At 36.2% G+C, this 15,741-nt stretch overlaps 1 protein-coding gene across 1 annotated transcript in view; it reads right to left on the bottom strand.

The window, feature by feature from the left end:
- Positions 1-7,281, bottom strand: part of LOC123533310 (uncharacterized) — a 47,697-nt gene extending 40,416 nt beyond the window's left edge. The window contains exons 1-2 of the mRNA XM_053519908.1: positions 7,103-7,281; positions 663-853 (exon numbers count right to left, since the gene is read on the bottom strand). Of these exons, the coding sequence (XP_053375883.1) occupies positions 663-853; positions 7,103-7,107 (196 nt within the window). The 5' untranslated portion in view covers positions 7,108-7,281. The remainder of the gene's footprint in view (positions 1-662; positions 854-7,102) is intronic.
- Positions 7,282-15,741: the final 8,460 nt, after the last annotated feature.

The raw sequence follows: 15,741 nt of genomic DNA, 5'->3' as shown, positions 1-15,741 counted from the left end.
TTGCTGGATCTTATACAACATCTATTCTCAACAAGTAACCAATAACTTCCAAACATGAACCAGAGGTGGAGATAAAGATAACTTTAAACTTAGGCATTATCTTTGCTGATAAATCTCCACTGAAGACAACTGCTTCTCTTTGGGATTAATAACTCACAGCCTTGTTGGTCATGTGCTGCCCCAGGCTAACGCTGCTGCTGTCCCAGGGCTAATTGGGCAGGTTCATAAGGTATTGCAATCATCTCATTTCATCACAATTTATTACACTATGTGAGGGAAAATGAGACAAAATTCCAAAGGTCTGGATGGTTTTCACTTGTTTCCAGCAAAAGTAGCATTTAATTCTTTTTTATTAGTTGCAAAATGATTATATTCACTACAGCTTACTGAGATTAAATGAAACAAATATCATACTGATTTATCTTTATATGGCTCAGCCAAGACAATTGAATTTTACCAGGTTGTCTAATAAATACCGAGGTTTTTCCTAACATATCAGTAAGCAAAGAAATATCTCGATTTTTTACCTAGTAAAGTTCTTATTTTCAAAAGTACATTTTGAGCTCTAACATACAATGTAATGGCTAAACACATAAAGTTCTGGATTTAAAGTCATTTTGATGGTGTAACACAGCACAGAAAGTCCAATTTTATTATGTTACCTGAAAGCAGGGCTCCGCAACCATACCCATCAGTGCCACTACTTCTCAAGTTAAAAATACCACCAAGGACCACATCAGCATTACTGAAACTGACATCAACCATCCTGCGCTCTACATCACATATTTCCTGCTCCAGCGTCTGACATAGACTGGTCGTCACTACACACATGAACACCAAAACAGTACACAGTCTGAAAAAAATATAAATTGTTACTTGAAGGTTCTCATAGCAAAACTTGGAAAATACCTCAGAAAATGAACCCTTATCCTGCTAAATTTCTAAAATGGACTGGTCCATCATTCAATTTGGTCAGTACCATTTATTATTTGAAGGGGTGTAGGGTGTTCAGAAGGGTGAATAGCGAACAGTGCGGACCATGATCAGCCTGCACAGACGTGCAGGATGATCTTGGTCTACACTGGTTGCAAAGGCAGGATCGCTTGTGCCACCAGCAGGCTAAAGGTTAATATATCAGAAAAAGCACATCTCAAAATCAGGCTAGGGTATTTTACTGTAATATCACCAAAATACGAAAGTACACTTATAAAAAATTTTACAAAAAAGTGCAAATATCAGTATCACTACCAGCATGCTTGTAAAATTTTTGCTTTTACTGGACAATCTGGATCTTGAACAAAAAAACTTGTTTTTCTCTGTTTTATTTATTCATTTATATTTTTATTTTTTGAGGGAGGGGAGGGCAGATTGTAGGAAGGGAGGTAAATCCCAAATAAAACCCCAGGAGCACCACTTCACATGCTGAACAACATTATTTTAAAGTTTCTAGGTCAAATTGAGACTTGCCAACACAAACATTTTATAAATCAAGGACCATAACTCTTGCCAAGTGTAATATCAACAAAATTGCCTGGTGTGAAATTTTATGTGTTGTAAAATATTCCTGAAGGTTTTGTGACTCTAAGTCAAACATGTTTTGAAATATGTGCAACACAAAACTTTATGCCTTTCATGTATATTAACATAAAATGGAAGACATAAAAAACAAGAAGGCCATGATGGCCCTATATCGCTCGCCTGTTATCATTGCACTTGAGGACAAGAAGGTCCTCAGAAAAGATATCTCAGTCCAAAGGACAGGAACAACAAAGGGAAGAAATTTAACCAAAAAGAAAAAAAAATTCTTACAAGGTATAGATATGTCAAAATACACCTAAAAATTGGAGGTATCATCCATGTTGTACCACAGAAAAGTGGTCTCGGTTTTTCCCTACGGCCAATAATAAAAAAGTTACTAAAAATAAGCTATTTATACTAACGTAAAAGGGGAGTAATAAAAAAACATATATACTGTAAGTGAACAAAAGAAGGATCTGCCAAATAAATCTCTGACATAAATGAAATTTCAGATCAGTATCTTCATTAGTTACGGAGATATACCCATTTTAATTTGAAATAAAGGGAGGTAATTTGACATAAAATCAGTCCATAGTTATCTACCCTGATTGTCTCAGTCCAACTCATAACAATAATGAAATTTCAAATAAGTCCTATAAGTACTTACTGATATAAATCCATTTTGATTACAATCAGGGGAGGTAATCAGATATACAATAACTCCGGAACCTACGATTGGATCTGATTTGTCATGGAATCCAAGATTTATTGTTGTTGAAGATATTTTGGAAGTTTGTATCAAATAAAACCATAAATGAAGTCTCTATATGGCTGCAAAAGCCAAAATAGCCAATTTTGGACCTTTAAGGGGCCATAACTCTGGAACCCATGATGAAATCTGGCCAGTTCAAGAAAGGAAGCAAGATCTTGTGGTGTTACAAGTTGTGTGCAATGTTGGTTAAAATCAAATCATAAATGAAGCTGCTATTGTGCAGACAAGGTCAAAAGAGCTAATTTTGACCCTTTCAGGGGCCATAACTCTGGAACCCATTAAGGGATTTGGCCGGTTCAAGAAAGGAACCAAGATCTTGTGGTGACACAAGTTTTGTGCAAGTTTGATTAAATTCAAATCATAAATGAAGCTGCTATTGTGCAGACAAGGTCAAAATAGCTAATTTTGGCCCTTTCAGGGGCCATAACTCTGGAACCCAAAACGTAATCTGGCCAGTTCAAGAAAGGAACCAAGATCTTATGGCGATACAAGTTGTGTGCCAGTTTGGTAAAAATCAAATCATAAATAAAGCTGCTATTGTGCAGACAAGGTCAAAATAGCTAATTTTGGCCCTTTCAGGGGCCATAACTCTAGAACCCATAATGGGATCTGGCCAGTTCAAGAAAGGAACCGTGATCTTATGGTGATAGAAGTTGTGTGCAAGTTTGGTTAAAATAAAATCATAAATGAAACCACTATCGTGCAGACAAGAAATTGTTGACGCACTGACGCACGGACTGACTACGGACGCCGGACGAAGGGTGATCACAAAAGCTCACCTTGTCACTATGTGACAAGTGAGCTAATAAAAATGAAGATCAAAATATCTTTCACCGAGAGATCAGACAAGTAATTTTTACTAGTGGTGTAGCCATGAGTGAAAATTCCAAGACCTATAGTGCTCACAAGTTGAAAGATATTTTGATCTTTCAGTAATACAAATATTATAATAATTTTCATGTACGTGATTTCTTGTTTTAAATGGTTTTAACAAAATTTTGTATATGAAAAATATTTATTTAGTACCTTTTGAAATAGTGATTAAAATATCATATATTCCATTTTCTTTTATAATTGTCATTTATAGTCTGAAATTACAAAAGCACATCATCAAATATCCTACTGATACAAGATAACTTTTTTTAGAGATTTTGAAGCGCTTTATCAACATGCATTTTCTTAAAATAATATCATCAAAAATGTATACAAAAATTGCTGAAAAAAATACATTTGTTATGACATCATACTGTAGATGGATTTTTTCTATCTTTACGACACAGATATTTAACACATATCTTAGAAAGAATGGTGAAAACATGATATTTTAATAAATATAATATAAAAATATCTTTACAATTATAGATCAACTGTCAGTTTTATACATATTAAATATATTGCATTTACAGCTAGATTAACCAGTAACTGGGGTAAAACATCAAAGTATAAAACAAAATTTTCAGGACTCTGAGCAACATGTGTTGCTACATGATTTTTTAATAAAATCAGAAAAGCCAATCTGATGTCTTTGCTCCGTCTTATTCCCTAAAGTCATGTTCAGTGAAATATAGCTATGCTTTTACACACTAAGCAATTTTGTAAGAAATACGGTCAAACCTGTGAAGATCAACCTTGGAAATATGAAGTGTTTTTTATCTGGAGTCAGTACGTCTTTAGCACAGGCTTGATTGTAATCAGAAAACCAACAGCTGGACAATACAAATATTTCAGTCTAGAAAATGGGTCAACTCAGTCAAAATAATAGGATGTTTAGGACCAGCAGTTAAGGGGATGGCAACTGTAAAATATCATCACAAAATAAGCCATTCCGATAAGCTAAATGGGTAAGGCTATAGGGTTGACTTGAGCTTGCCCTAGACTCACTACATTTAAGGTTCACCGCAGTGATTTCGGCTTCTACCTCTACTTAAATCTTTACTCAAAAAAAAGACTGAAATCCTTTTATTAGGTTTTAATTCTAGAAATCAGACAGGTGCAGTTAAAAATGGACCCAGCACGCAAGCCTATATGGGGCCCATATGGGCTATATCTGGGCAAATGTACCATACGAGTCCCACATGGGACCCTTATTGTAAGTATTTGCCCATATTGGACCCATATGGGACCCATATACAATGTCCCAGTGATGTGAATTACAAATGTATTCACTTTAAGTTTATAAGTGGTGTCATCAGTATATAAGTTCATATTTTAAGTTTTCTTCGAATATTTGTACATTTTTTGAAGTATCAGAAGAAACATGTTTCCAAGAAGGGTCCCATCTGGGTCCCATATTGTAAGTATTTGCCCATATTGGACCCATATGGGACCCATATACAATAACTCAGCGATGGATATACCAATGCATTCATTTTAAGTTTAAAAGTGGTGTATCTAGCATAGAAATTAGCTTTTATGGTTTCTCTGAATGTCTCTATGTTTTCTTTTCTCTCAAAAAGAAACACGTTTCCCAGAATGGTCCCATCTGGGTCCCATATTGTAAGTATCTGCACACATCAGAGCCATATGGGACCCATTGAAGTGATACATCAACGTATTGACTTTAAGACAATAAGTGTTGTCACTAGTATAACAATCCTTGTTTCTACATTTTCTTTGAATTCTAATACATGTACATTTCTCTGGTCTCAAAAGATATGTTTCCCAGAAGGGTCCCATATGGGTCCCATCCCAGCAAACAAAAGACGTCTTGAAGACGTCTTTATTTGGTTGTTTTATGGTCATGACAGCTGTAAACAGAAAAAGACGTCCTTTTTCGTTGTTTTACCTACGAAATAAAGACGACTTTTAAAAGACGTTTTAAAGCCGTGATAAAAACCTCTCTGTCAATAAGAAAATGCAAGTTTTCGTTCTTCTTAGCTGCAATAACATTTACAATATAAACTGTTAGAAAAAAAACTATGCTATTAGACATACCGGTATGTTGGATCGAAGTTTGAAAATTTTCTTACTTCATAATTATAGAAAGGACGGGTATAGCATTTTTATTGTATTTTCAAAATACAATTACTAGGGTTACAAAATCATGAAAATGGACTAATACTAGTAAATGATTTTTTTTTGCACTTCCGAAATTATTCCTAATTGTTATTAAAATTCGACTGTTGTCTAAGCTAATTCGAAATTGTGTACAATTACTTTTAATAATAACATTCATTCATTTTAAAATATTCAGGTAAGCTATAACTGGACATTGGGAACATTTATAATACATGTTTGTAACCATGGTAACTAAGGGTCCATCTCTCTTTACACATGTTATCTATTAGTCACGCCAATGGTTTACACACTATTCAGTTAATTTGATGAAGGTTTAAGCTGCAATACAGAACAAGTTTATTCATTATGTACAGAAGGGACCGATGCAGAAAAAGTGAGTACAATACTTTAAACATTATTATAACATAATAATTATATAATTATTCGTCAATAACTTGACGTATTTATAAGATATCTATTTTAACATCATTAGCCCTTTTTTAATCTGCATTCTATTTCCTTAAAATATCTCATACTACAAACTTAGAGAGAACATCTCAGAAAATGTTGATAATAGTTTAAATGCTTCCATTAAATGTTTAATCAGTACTTTATTTATCAAAACTGTTTCTGCATTTCTATTTAATTTACGGGAAAATGATGAATGATAATTATAAAAAAAACTCGAATTTAATATATTTGAGGTGATACTAAAGCTAAAAATTACGACCCACTTTTTGGATTACTTATTGGACTTGCAATATGTTACTAAGATAAAATACGATCACAGATCTTATGTCCAAAGTCTAAAAAGCATTTCTTTATACTTATATATGTCAATACCCTTTTTCTTGTTCTGTACAAACCTGTCTTTCAGATGCGTGCTTACAGTTATCTGGAATTTCTGTCATCTATTTTCTTAAAAACATGTAAAATGATTACAAATATGTCATAATATTTTGCAAATAGTCTTATTTTTTATGGGCAAATGCTCAGACTGACATTAATTTTTCTACTTTACAGAATGCCTTTACAAAGAATCTGATGAAGTGAGTTGGAAATGCAATAGATCAAGATAAAAAGGTCCATAGTGATTCTGAAACAACTACATGGGCAGCTACAATGTTTCGGACTGTTGACAAAATCAATCAATCAATCAATAAGACCCATACAATTCCAGAACGCCCCTAAATGGCCCATACTATATATACGACATGGGACCCAGAAAGGTCCCACATGGGTTATAAAATCTGGGACCCATAAGGGGCCCACATTGGTCCCATATAGTATATCCCATATGGGACCCATGCCAAAATGGTTTGCAAAACCCATCTGGGTCCCATGTGGGTAGCCCATATAGGTCCCATATGGGAACCCATATGGGTCCCACATGGGTCCCATGTATGCTTGCTAGCTGGGGACACAGAGGTTCAGACACAATTATGCAATGGGACCAGGGTGCAAACACTATCTCTTTCGGAGTCTTGCGAACACACCAGGATTCAAACTCCACACCTCTGAATTGACATTTAAACCTATTACCACTTCACTACTGAGCTGACATCCCCAGTGGGATATCTGCCTGTAAATAGCACTCTTACAAAATCCCCTCCATTCCCACTATCACCTGTAGATCAGTTTACCTAACAGCTCAATGAAGCTTGATCATTTGTAGAAATTTTAATAAATCAAAACAAAATTATAAATATGTACCAAATCGTGCAGAGTAAAAATTTAAAACTCATATTTCTACCTGCTTGCAAACTGGTAGAAAAAGTGTCCCACCCGGCCACAACTTAGAAAGATTCTACTCACCTCATGTTTATGTCTTTTTATGCCATATATGTGTACAGATGGCTTTAAAGACAAATAATTCCTTAATTAACACAGGTGTCACTTCTTTGATGTTTGCCGCTAATTAGTAATCGAAATTCATTAGCCCTGCCCCGAGTTTTCCACACCAAAACATGTACAGTAAATTGACAAACCCGTTTCTAAATATAGACTGTGTATTATGTATTGAAAGTAGAGAGTCTCGCTCGACCGTGAAAACTGGTTCTACTGGTTGTGTTACTATTTTTAAATTCGCGCGCTCCAGTGATTTACCTGTAAAAGTGAACGAAGGGAAGCAACTTGAAAATACACATCTCCAAATAGTCATAAGTTACCTTTCTTAGCGGTAAGAATTTAAAGTGGAAAAAAAGTGAGAGAAATTAAGTAAATGATTTATTTCTTGTCTTATACTGGATGGAATTATTGTCAAAACGTTCCAAAACCAAAATGTACCTAAAATGAAAAAGTCAAAATGTACCCACAGAGGGAAAATTAATATAGATCTAGACCAATGAAGTATAAAATACATTTATTTTTATAGCTATTATAAGTAAGATTACTGCTTATGTGTGTGTGTGTGTGTGTTTAGTGTAGTAGGATAATCGAAATTGCAAAGTATAATTGAATTGAATCTAAAAACATTAATTGCATTAATTTCGACTGAACAGGATTCATGGATACATTGTAATTTATATTTTGAAAATAGGTACATTTTTACTTTTTTGATGTCTTTACCATGTGTGTGTTTTTTAATTTGGATTCTGACCTGAACACAGAACAGTTGAGACTACTTTCCTGAGATCTGAAATCATTATATAAATGACCGGTCTATCGTTTATGCTGTATGACAAATCTATATTCAACATGCTTGCAGGGCAAACATTTAAAAACATACTTATGAAAACTAAAAAAAAAAACAAGAAGCTGCGTTCAATAAACGCTTGATGCCCCCGGTGGCATCCTTGTCAATACAAAGCAACCTAAGTCCGAAACAAGGTCAAGTTCAAGGTCAAACTGAGGGCAGGTGATGTCTGAAGATGAGGAATGATCACAGGTTACATCTGCATTAGTATCAAGTCATTCTAGTAAGCAGTATTGATGCTAGACGAAACGGTCCCATTTGGTTAACCTCGTACGGACGGACGGGCGGACAGGACAATTGCTTTATGCCTCCCGTATCAGTAGATGCCGGGGCATAAAAACAAGGAGCTGCGTTCAATAAACGCTTGATGACCCCAGTGGCATCATTGTCGATAGATTTTGCACCTAAGTCCAAAACGAGGTCAAGGTCAAACTGAGGTCAGGTGATGTGTGAAGATGAGGAATGGTCACAGGTTACATCTGTATTAGTATCAATTCATTCTTGTAAGGGGTATTGATGATAGACGAAACGGTCCCATTTGGTTAACCAAGAGATGGCCCATATAAAGCAACCGAAGTCCAAAATGAGGTCAAGGTCAAACTGAGGTCAGGTGATGTTTGAAGATGAGGAATGGTCACAGTTTACATCTGTATTAGTATCAATTCATTCTTGTAAGGGGTATTGATGCTAGACGAAACGGTCCCATTTGGTTAACCAAGAGATGGCCCATATAAAGCAACCTAAGTCCAAAATGAGGTCAAGGTCAAACTGAGGTCAGGTGATGTCTGAAGATGAGGAATGGTCACAGGTTACATCTGCATTAGTATCAAGTCATTTGGTTAATTTACAGACGGACAGGACAATCACTATATGCCTCCCGCATCAGTAGATGCTGGGGGCATAAAAAGTTATTTTGACCTAACAAAGTAGATTCAACCTCCATATCATTCAATAAGTGTATGTTTACTGACTACGCAAAAATATAATCTGATGAAAGAAATACGGTTTTCAGCTTATACGAGCGCGAAGTGTTAAAAGTGAGCTATTGTAACCATCCAGTTTCTGTTGTCTGCTGTCGTACATCATTAATAGTTTTACTATTAAATCTTTGGCCCAATCGTAATGAAACTTGGTCAAAATGTTTATCCCAAGAAAGTCAGTTCAAAACTAGGTTATATCGGCTAAAAAGCTAGATCACTAGATCAAATCATAAAAGACCTAGTTAATACTCTAGAGGCTATTATTTGCTTGATCCATAATTACAGAACAATGATAATTTTTTTTTTTTATAAAAGTTAAGTTCAAAACTGGGTCATCTGGGGGTTAAAAACTACATCACTAGCTCAAAACATAAAAAAAAACCTTGCAACTACTTTAGAGGCTGTATTTTCTACCTGATCTATGTGTAACCTGGTATATATTTTTTTGCCTTTATCAAATCTAAGCCAAGTTTGAAACTGGATTATCTGGGATCAGAACCTTGGACAAAGCATAGAAAAATCTTGTTAAATCTCTAGAGGCTTTTTTTCCACAACTGTTCACTTTCATACGGTAATCCCGAAGTTAAAGAGGACTGCAAAACATCAGTTCAATTTTTGGCAATCATCATACAGAAATTGAGTCCTTGGCTCAGGAGATTTGAAACCATTTCAGTCTTGGGTTTACTGTGACCTTGTGTTTTTTTTATCCACTGACAATAGGCAAAACAATATATCCCTGGATGGGGGATGGAGAAGAGAAAATAATAAAGGAACAAACTATAAGCTTACATTTTTAATACATAAGGTGCACAAAGCAACAATTCTTTTCCTGTTTCATACATATTGTAATGGTTTTTTCTTTTTTAAATACAACATTTTCTTTCTCACAGATAAAACAAATCATTCACTTTCTGATATTTTTCCCTATTAACAAATAAAACTATCTGGAAAAAATGTTAAGCCTTTTTAAAACATATCACACAGAAATAATAAAAGCTGCAGAAAAGAACACTGAAAGTTAAGCGTTCATAATTAATCCATTTTATTTCGAAATAATAATTAAAAGTTACTGTGAAATCATTAATATTCGTGGGGGACTAAATTTCGTGGATTTTGTGGTTGAGTCAATCCACGAAATATAATCCCAACGATCAAGTAAAATTCCCATTTATTTTATGTTCAAAAGTTGAAATCCACGAATTCTTATCCCCACAAAATTGTCGTTTTGACCAAAACCACGAAATTTCATGCCCACGAAATTAAATGATTTTACAGTATCAATAAATTGCTTGTTTTATATCCTTTCCATTGGTCAAAAAATTACTGATATTATTTATGTTTTAAGAAAATTTAAGCAGTTGGAAAAACATCACTGTTAACAAAAAACATGGTAGCTCGGAGTCTGCCCATCCGATCTTGGTCTTATCAGTTCTAAAAATAGAATATACAACGGATTTGTGTACAAACACAATCTCTCCTATTGGTATAAATTCTTTAGGTAAAATTTACTGTCTCAGATTCATAAGAAGGGTTGAGATCCTTGAATATTGAGATGTCTAAATAATAATTTTCATATTTTTGATCTATTCATTGAGAATTATTTTCCATTCCGCTACAAAACAGAAAGGGAAGCAAAATTAGATTCTAACCAATAAAATGTAATTTCAAATTAAAATCCACAAATCGGTGTCCTCAAATCTTATTTCTAGCTTGCATATACAAATACGTAATATTTAAAATGTATCCTGAACATTAAATTTAAACAGTGAAATCTTTATAATCTGAACAAACTCAAATCATCTTCAGTCGCAGCAATATCTTAATTCTAACTGGAAAACATAGTTATGAACATACTTCCAAGTCAGTATGTGCCTAGTCTATACTCAATTAGCCGATTCCCTGGAGGAAGAAACCAAACTCATTTATATTATCCTGTACTGTTGGAATCCTTCACTGGTTTTAGGTGTGGATGCTAGGATCTGCTGAGTTACCGCATCTGCACATACAACCAGTTGAGGACTACACTATGGGAAACAAGAGCACCGCCTACGGGTGCCATCGCTCGTCTGCAAGTGCTGGACAATTTTTAAGAAAAGAATTATAGTTCAGATTTTCTAAGTACAACAAGCGCTGTCAGTGGACAACGCGCTCGACTATTCTCAGTGCTTGATAGTATAATATAAGCTATGAGTAAAACTTGAACATTACAATAAGCATATTCTAAGTCGAAAACGGGCCATAATTCAGTCAAAATGCTTGATAGAGTTGCTTCCTCCTTTTTACAGACTGGGGTCATGATGGTAAACAAGTATGCAAAATATCAAAGCAATATCTCAATGGACATTGAAAATATTTGGGGTGGTACGCAAACTTTAACATTATATTCTAAGTCGAAAAGGGGCCATAATTCAGTCAAAATGCTTGATAGAGTTGCCTCCATCTTTTTACTGACTGGGGTCATGATGGTAAACAAGTATGCAAAATATGAAAGCAATATCTCAATAGACTTTGAAAATATCTGGGGTGGTAAGCAAACTTTAACATTATATTCTAAGTCGAAAAGGGGCCATAATTCAGTCAAAATGCTTGATAGAGTTGCCTCCTCCTTTTTACAGACTGGGGTCATGATGGTAAACAAGTATGCAAAATATGAAAGCAATATCTCATGGACTTTGAAAATATTTGGAGTGGTACAGATAATTATATAATCAGCATTTATTATGTCCTAACCTTTAAACCTTTCATTTATTTCAGACTGCAAGTGGAAGACCAATGGCGAAAGTCATCCGAGTGGCATCACCACCAGGGTTTTATCCGTCAGTTTCCGCAGAGATTACAAATCAGACTGTAACTATCGCAACAACAAGCAGTTTTGTTGGGCCTGTTACACGTTCTACTACAAGTTTCACCACTAGCGCACTCACAACCATGCCTTCCACCATCATACTTACAACATCTGCTGCACCTACCACAACCAGTTCTACCACACCTGCAACAACACCGGCAGCGCACTACAAAACTGAGTCAGCCACACCAGCCACAACAACAGTCACGCACTCCAACACTGATTCAGCAGCTCCAGTCACAACACCTGCCACGCCTGCAGCAACAACGTCCACGCTTTCTGCAGTCGCTCCGTCAACCCCAGTCACAACAGCATCAAGTCCGTCAACGCCGAGAACGGACTTCATCTTTCGCACAGGTAGACCATCACAGACGGGGCCAATGCAGCCACAGCTAAATGCTTTGGAAGCTCATGTCAGAACATTAACGCGAGACATCGAGAAGTTGCGTCGTCAAGGCGAAGCAAGAGACAAACGACAGCAGGCTATCATCGATAACCAGAGGAAAACGCACCAGCTGCTTGAATGCCTTATTACGAATATGGAATCTAGCAAATCACACAATATTCAGACCAGTGTCCCTACAGAAATAACGGATGACGACTCCATTCCACAGCACTATCAGATCGAGACAGACGAACTACGCACGCTCAAGAATGACACATCGGGGCCCGGAAATTTCGCTGCTCATCTTGTACAAAGGTTGTTTCCGGAGCTATTTGGAGAAACAAATCTCCGCTTCCACTACAATTGGACTGGAGGGGGTAACTTAAAAAAGAAAGAGTTATGTGTTGTTCGAAAAGGTATAATTAGGTGTTACGTATGTCATTTCTATCCAGATATGAGCAACGATTCTCTGTGGCGGGACAGCGTGGTCCCAAAGGTCAACGAACTTCTTAGAAGAGTCTCCCGCACCGAACGCCGTCTGAAGAAACGGGGAAATCCAGACCTTTAATTATGTTACCAGTACTCAGGCTAATGAACTACCAGCAGGTGTATCAGACTCATTAACGGAAGAAATGCCGTTTCAAAGTCTGGTACAGTACATGAATGACAGTTCATACAAGCCATTTTAATGTGTGTTGTGTACAGTGTTAGGCTACTGATGTAAACATTACAGTACGTTTGTGCAGTGTACAGTGTATTATACAATGTAGTGTATCATATTCTATAAGCTGTTATTCTGTTCTGTTCTGTTCTGTTACTTAATAAAGAATCTTCAGTGTTGTATCAAAAGTATCATATTTCATAAGATGTTATCATGTTCTGTTCTGTTCAGTTTTTTAATAAAGAATCTTCAGTGTTTTATCAAAAGTATCATATTTCATAAGATGTAATCATGTTCTGTTCTGTTCTGTTCTGTTCTGTTATTTAATAAAGAATCTTCAATGTTGTATCAAAAGTAGAGTGTTTTGATTAAGATAAACGTTTTTACTAACTATAATGTTTACCAGTACACATTAATAAAGATTTTATATGATTTCCTTGTGGTTCCTTTTAATTACACTTTATTTTGCTACATGCAAATACATTAAAATTTTATATTGCTGTCATGGTGAGCAAGCAAAGTCTTACGTTCCATAATTACGCTATGACATAATATCATCAGTTCCTGAGATGTGCCATGTTATAAAATGACTTTTCTGTACGGTACGTCATAAATGTATATTAGACAACTTCCCAACATGGAACTTCACATGAGAGGCGGTGGAACACAGACCATTAACTAGAAAATGCTTTTGTAAAAAAGCACATGTCTCCCTCAATGCAAAGTCCTATAGGCAAGAAGTCAATAGGGGTCAGGAGCGAAAGTCAAAGAGACACTGATGGTTGGCTGCAATAGGGATCATCTACTTGGCATGTCCAGTCATCCCGCTAAATTTCAACACTCTTGGCCTAGTGGTTCTCAAGTCACTGTTCAGGCTCTTGTGACCTTGACCTTTGATCAAGTGACCTCAAAATCAATAGGGGTCATCTACTCTGCATGTCCAATCATCCTATTAAGTTTCAACATTGTAGATCAAGTGGTTCTCAAGTTATTTCCAAAAAATGATTTTACATGAACAGGCCACGGTGACCTTGACCTTTAATAGACTGACCCCAAAATCAATAGGGGTCATCTACTCTACATGTTCAATCATCCTATGAAGTTTCAACATTCTGGGTCAAGTGGTTCTAAAGTTATTCATCGGAACTGGTTATCAATGTTCAGGCCCCTGTGACCTTGACCTTTAACAGAGTGACCCCAAAAACAATAGGGGTCATTAACTCTGCATGAACAATCATCCTATGAAGTTTCAACATTCTGGGTCGAGAGGTTCTCAAGTTATTCATTGGAAATGGTTTTCCATGTTCAGGCCCCTGTGGCCTTGACCTTTAACAGAGTGACCCTAACATTGTTACGGGTCATCTACTCTGCATGACCAATCATCCTATGAAGTTTCATCATTCTGGGTCAAGTGGTTCTCAAGTTACTGACCGGAAATGGTTTTCAATGTTCAGGCCCCTGTGACCTTGACCTTTCACAGAGTGACCCCAAAATCGATAGGGGTCATCTACTCTGCATGACCAATCATCCTATTAAGTTTCAACATTCTGGGTCAAGTGGTTCTCAAGTTACTGACCGGAAATGGTTTTCAATGTTCAGGCCCCTGTGACCTTGACCTTTAATGGAGTGACCCCAAAATCGATAGGGGTCATCTACTTTGCATGTACAATCATCCTATGAAGTTTCAACATTCTGGGTCAAGTGGTTCTCTAGTTATTGATCGGAAATGGTTTTAAATGTTCAGGCCCCTGTGACCTTGACCTTTGACGGAGTGACCCCAAAATCAATAGGGGTCATCTACTCTTCATGACCAATCATCCTATGAAGTTTAAACATTCTGGGTCAAGTGGTTCCCCAGTTATTGATCGGAAATGGTTTTCAATGTTCAGGCCCCTGTGACCTTGACCTTTGACGGAGTGACCCCAAAATCAATAGGGGTCATCTACTCTTCATGACCAATCATCCTATGAAGTTTAAACATTCTGGGTCAAGTGGTTCCCCAGTTATTGATCGGAAATGGTTTTCCATGTTTAGGCCCCTGTGACCTTGACCTTTGACGGAGTGACCCCAAAAACAATAGGGGTCGTCTACTCCAGCAGCCCTACAACCCTATGAAGTTTGAAGGTTCTAGGTCAAATGGTTCTCCAGTTATTGCTCGGAATGAAGTGTGACGTACGGACGGACAGGGCAAAAACAATATGTCTCCTGGGGGAGACATAATAAAACGGAAATTAGCCCTCTTACGACTGAATATTTAAGTCAGTACATAGAAAATGATTCTTCTGAAAGATTGCCTTCTCTTGATCTGAAAAAATTACAAACGAAATAGTCATATGTTTGAAAGCCAAAAATGTACATGTGAAATGTATCTTTTAACAAAAATTGTTAATCAATCCATCTACTGTCCGATCCATCAATTCCGTACGCGAATTATTATTTTTCTTTAATGTTTTTAACATTTTAATCAAAGGCCTGAAGGGCCTGAGAGTCTGCTAAAAATGTTGAAAGTACAAACTACAATTTGACAGGTGACACGAAGATACTGCCCATGACTATAAATATTTTTCTAGTAAACATTTGCCTCCGGCATTACCAAAACAGGCAATTATCGGCTGGTATATATTCGCACATGATAAAATTTGAATATGAAAATTTATATATTGAAATTTTATAGCGCGGATTGCCACATACAATTTGTAATGGATGGACGAAAGAACTGTTCAAATATTTTACAGATAAGGGGCCTGGCAATAACCGTGTCACACGCTAGGTATTGTTCAATCATATTATAAGGGATGTGAATTTAAAGTATACTTACTTTTGCGTTTAAAGATATGTAAATGTTGCTGAGTGTCAATATATAGTGTCATGAATGTTTACACTGACAG

This window comes from Mercenaria mercenaria, chromosome 12 (assembly GCF_021730395.1).
Source record: "Mercenaria mercenaria strain notata chromosome 12, MADL_Memer_1, whole genome shotgun sequence".
NCBI classification, from domain to species: Eukaryota; Metazoa; Mollusca; class Bivalvia; order Venerida; family Veneridae; genus Mercenaria; species Mercenaria mercenaria.
This window is presented reverse-complemented; position numbering and strand designations above follow the sequence as displayed.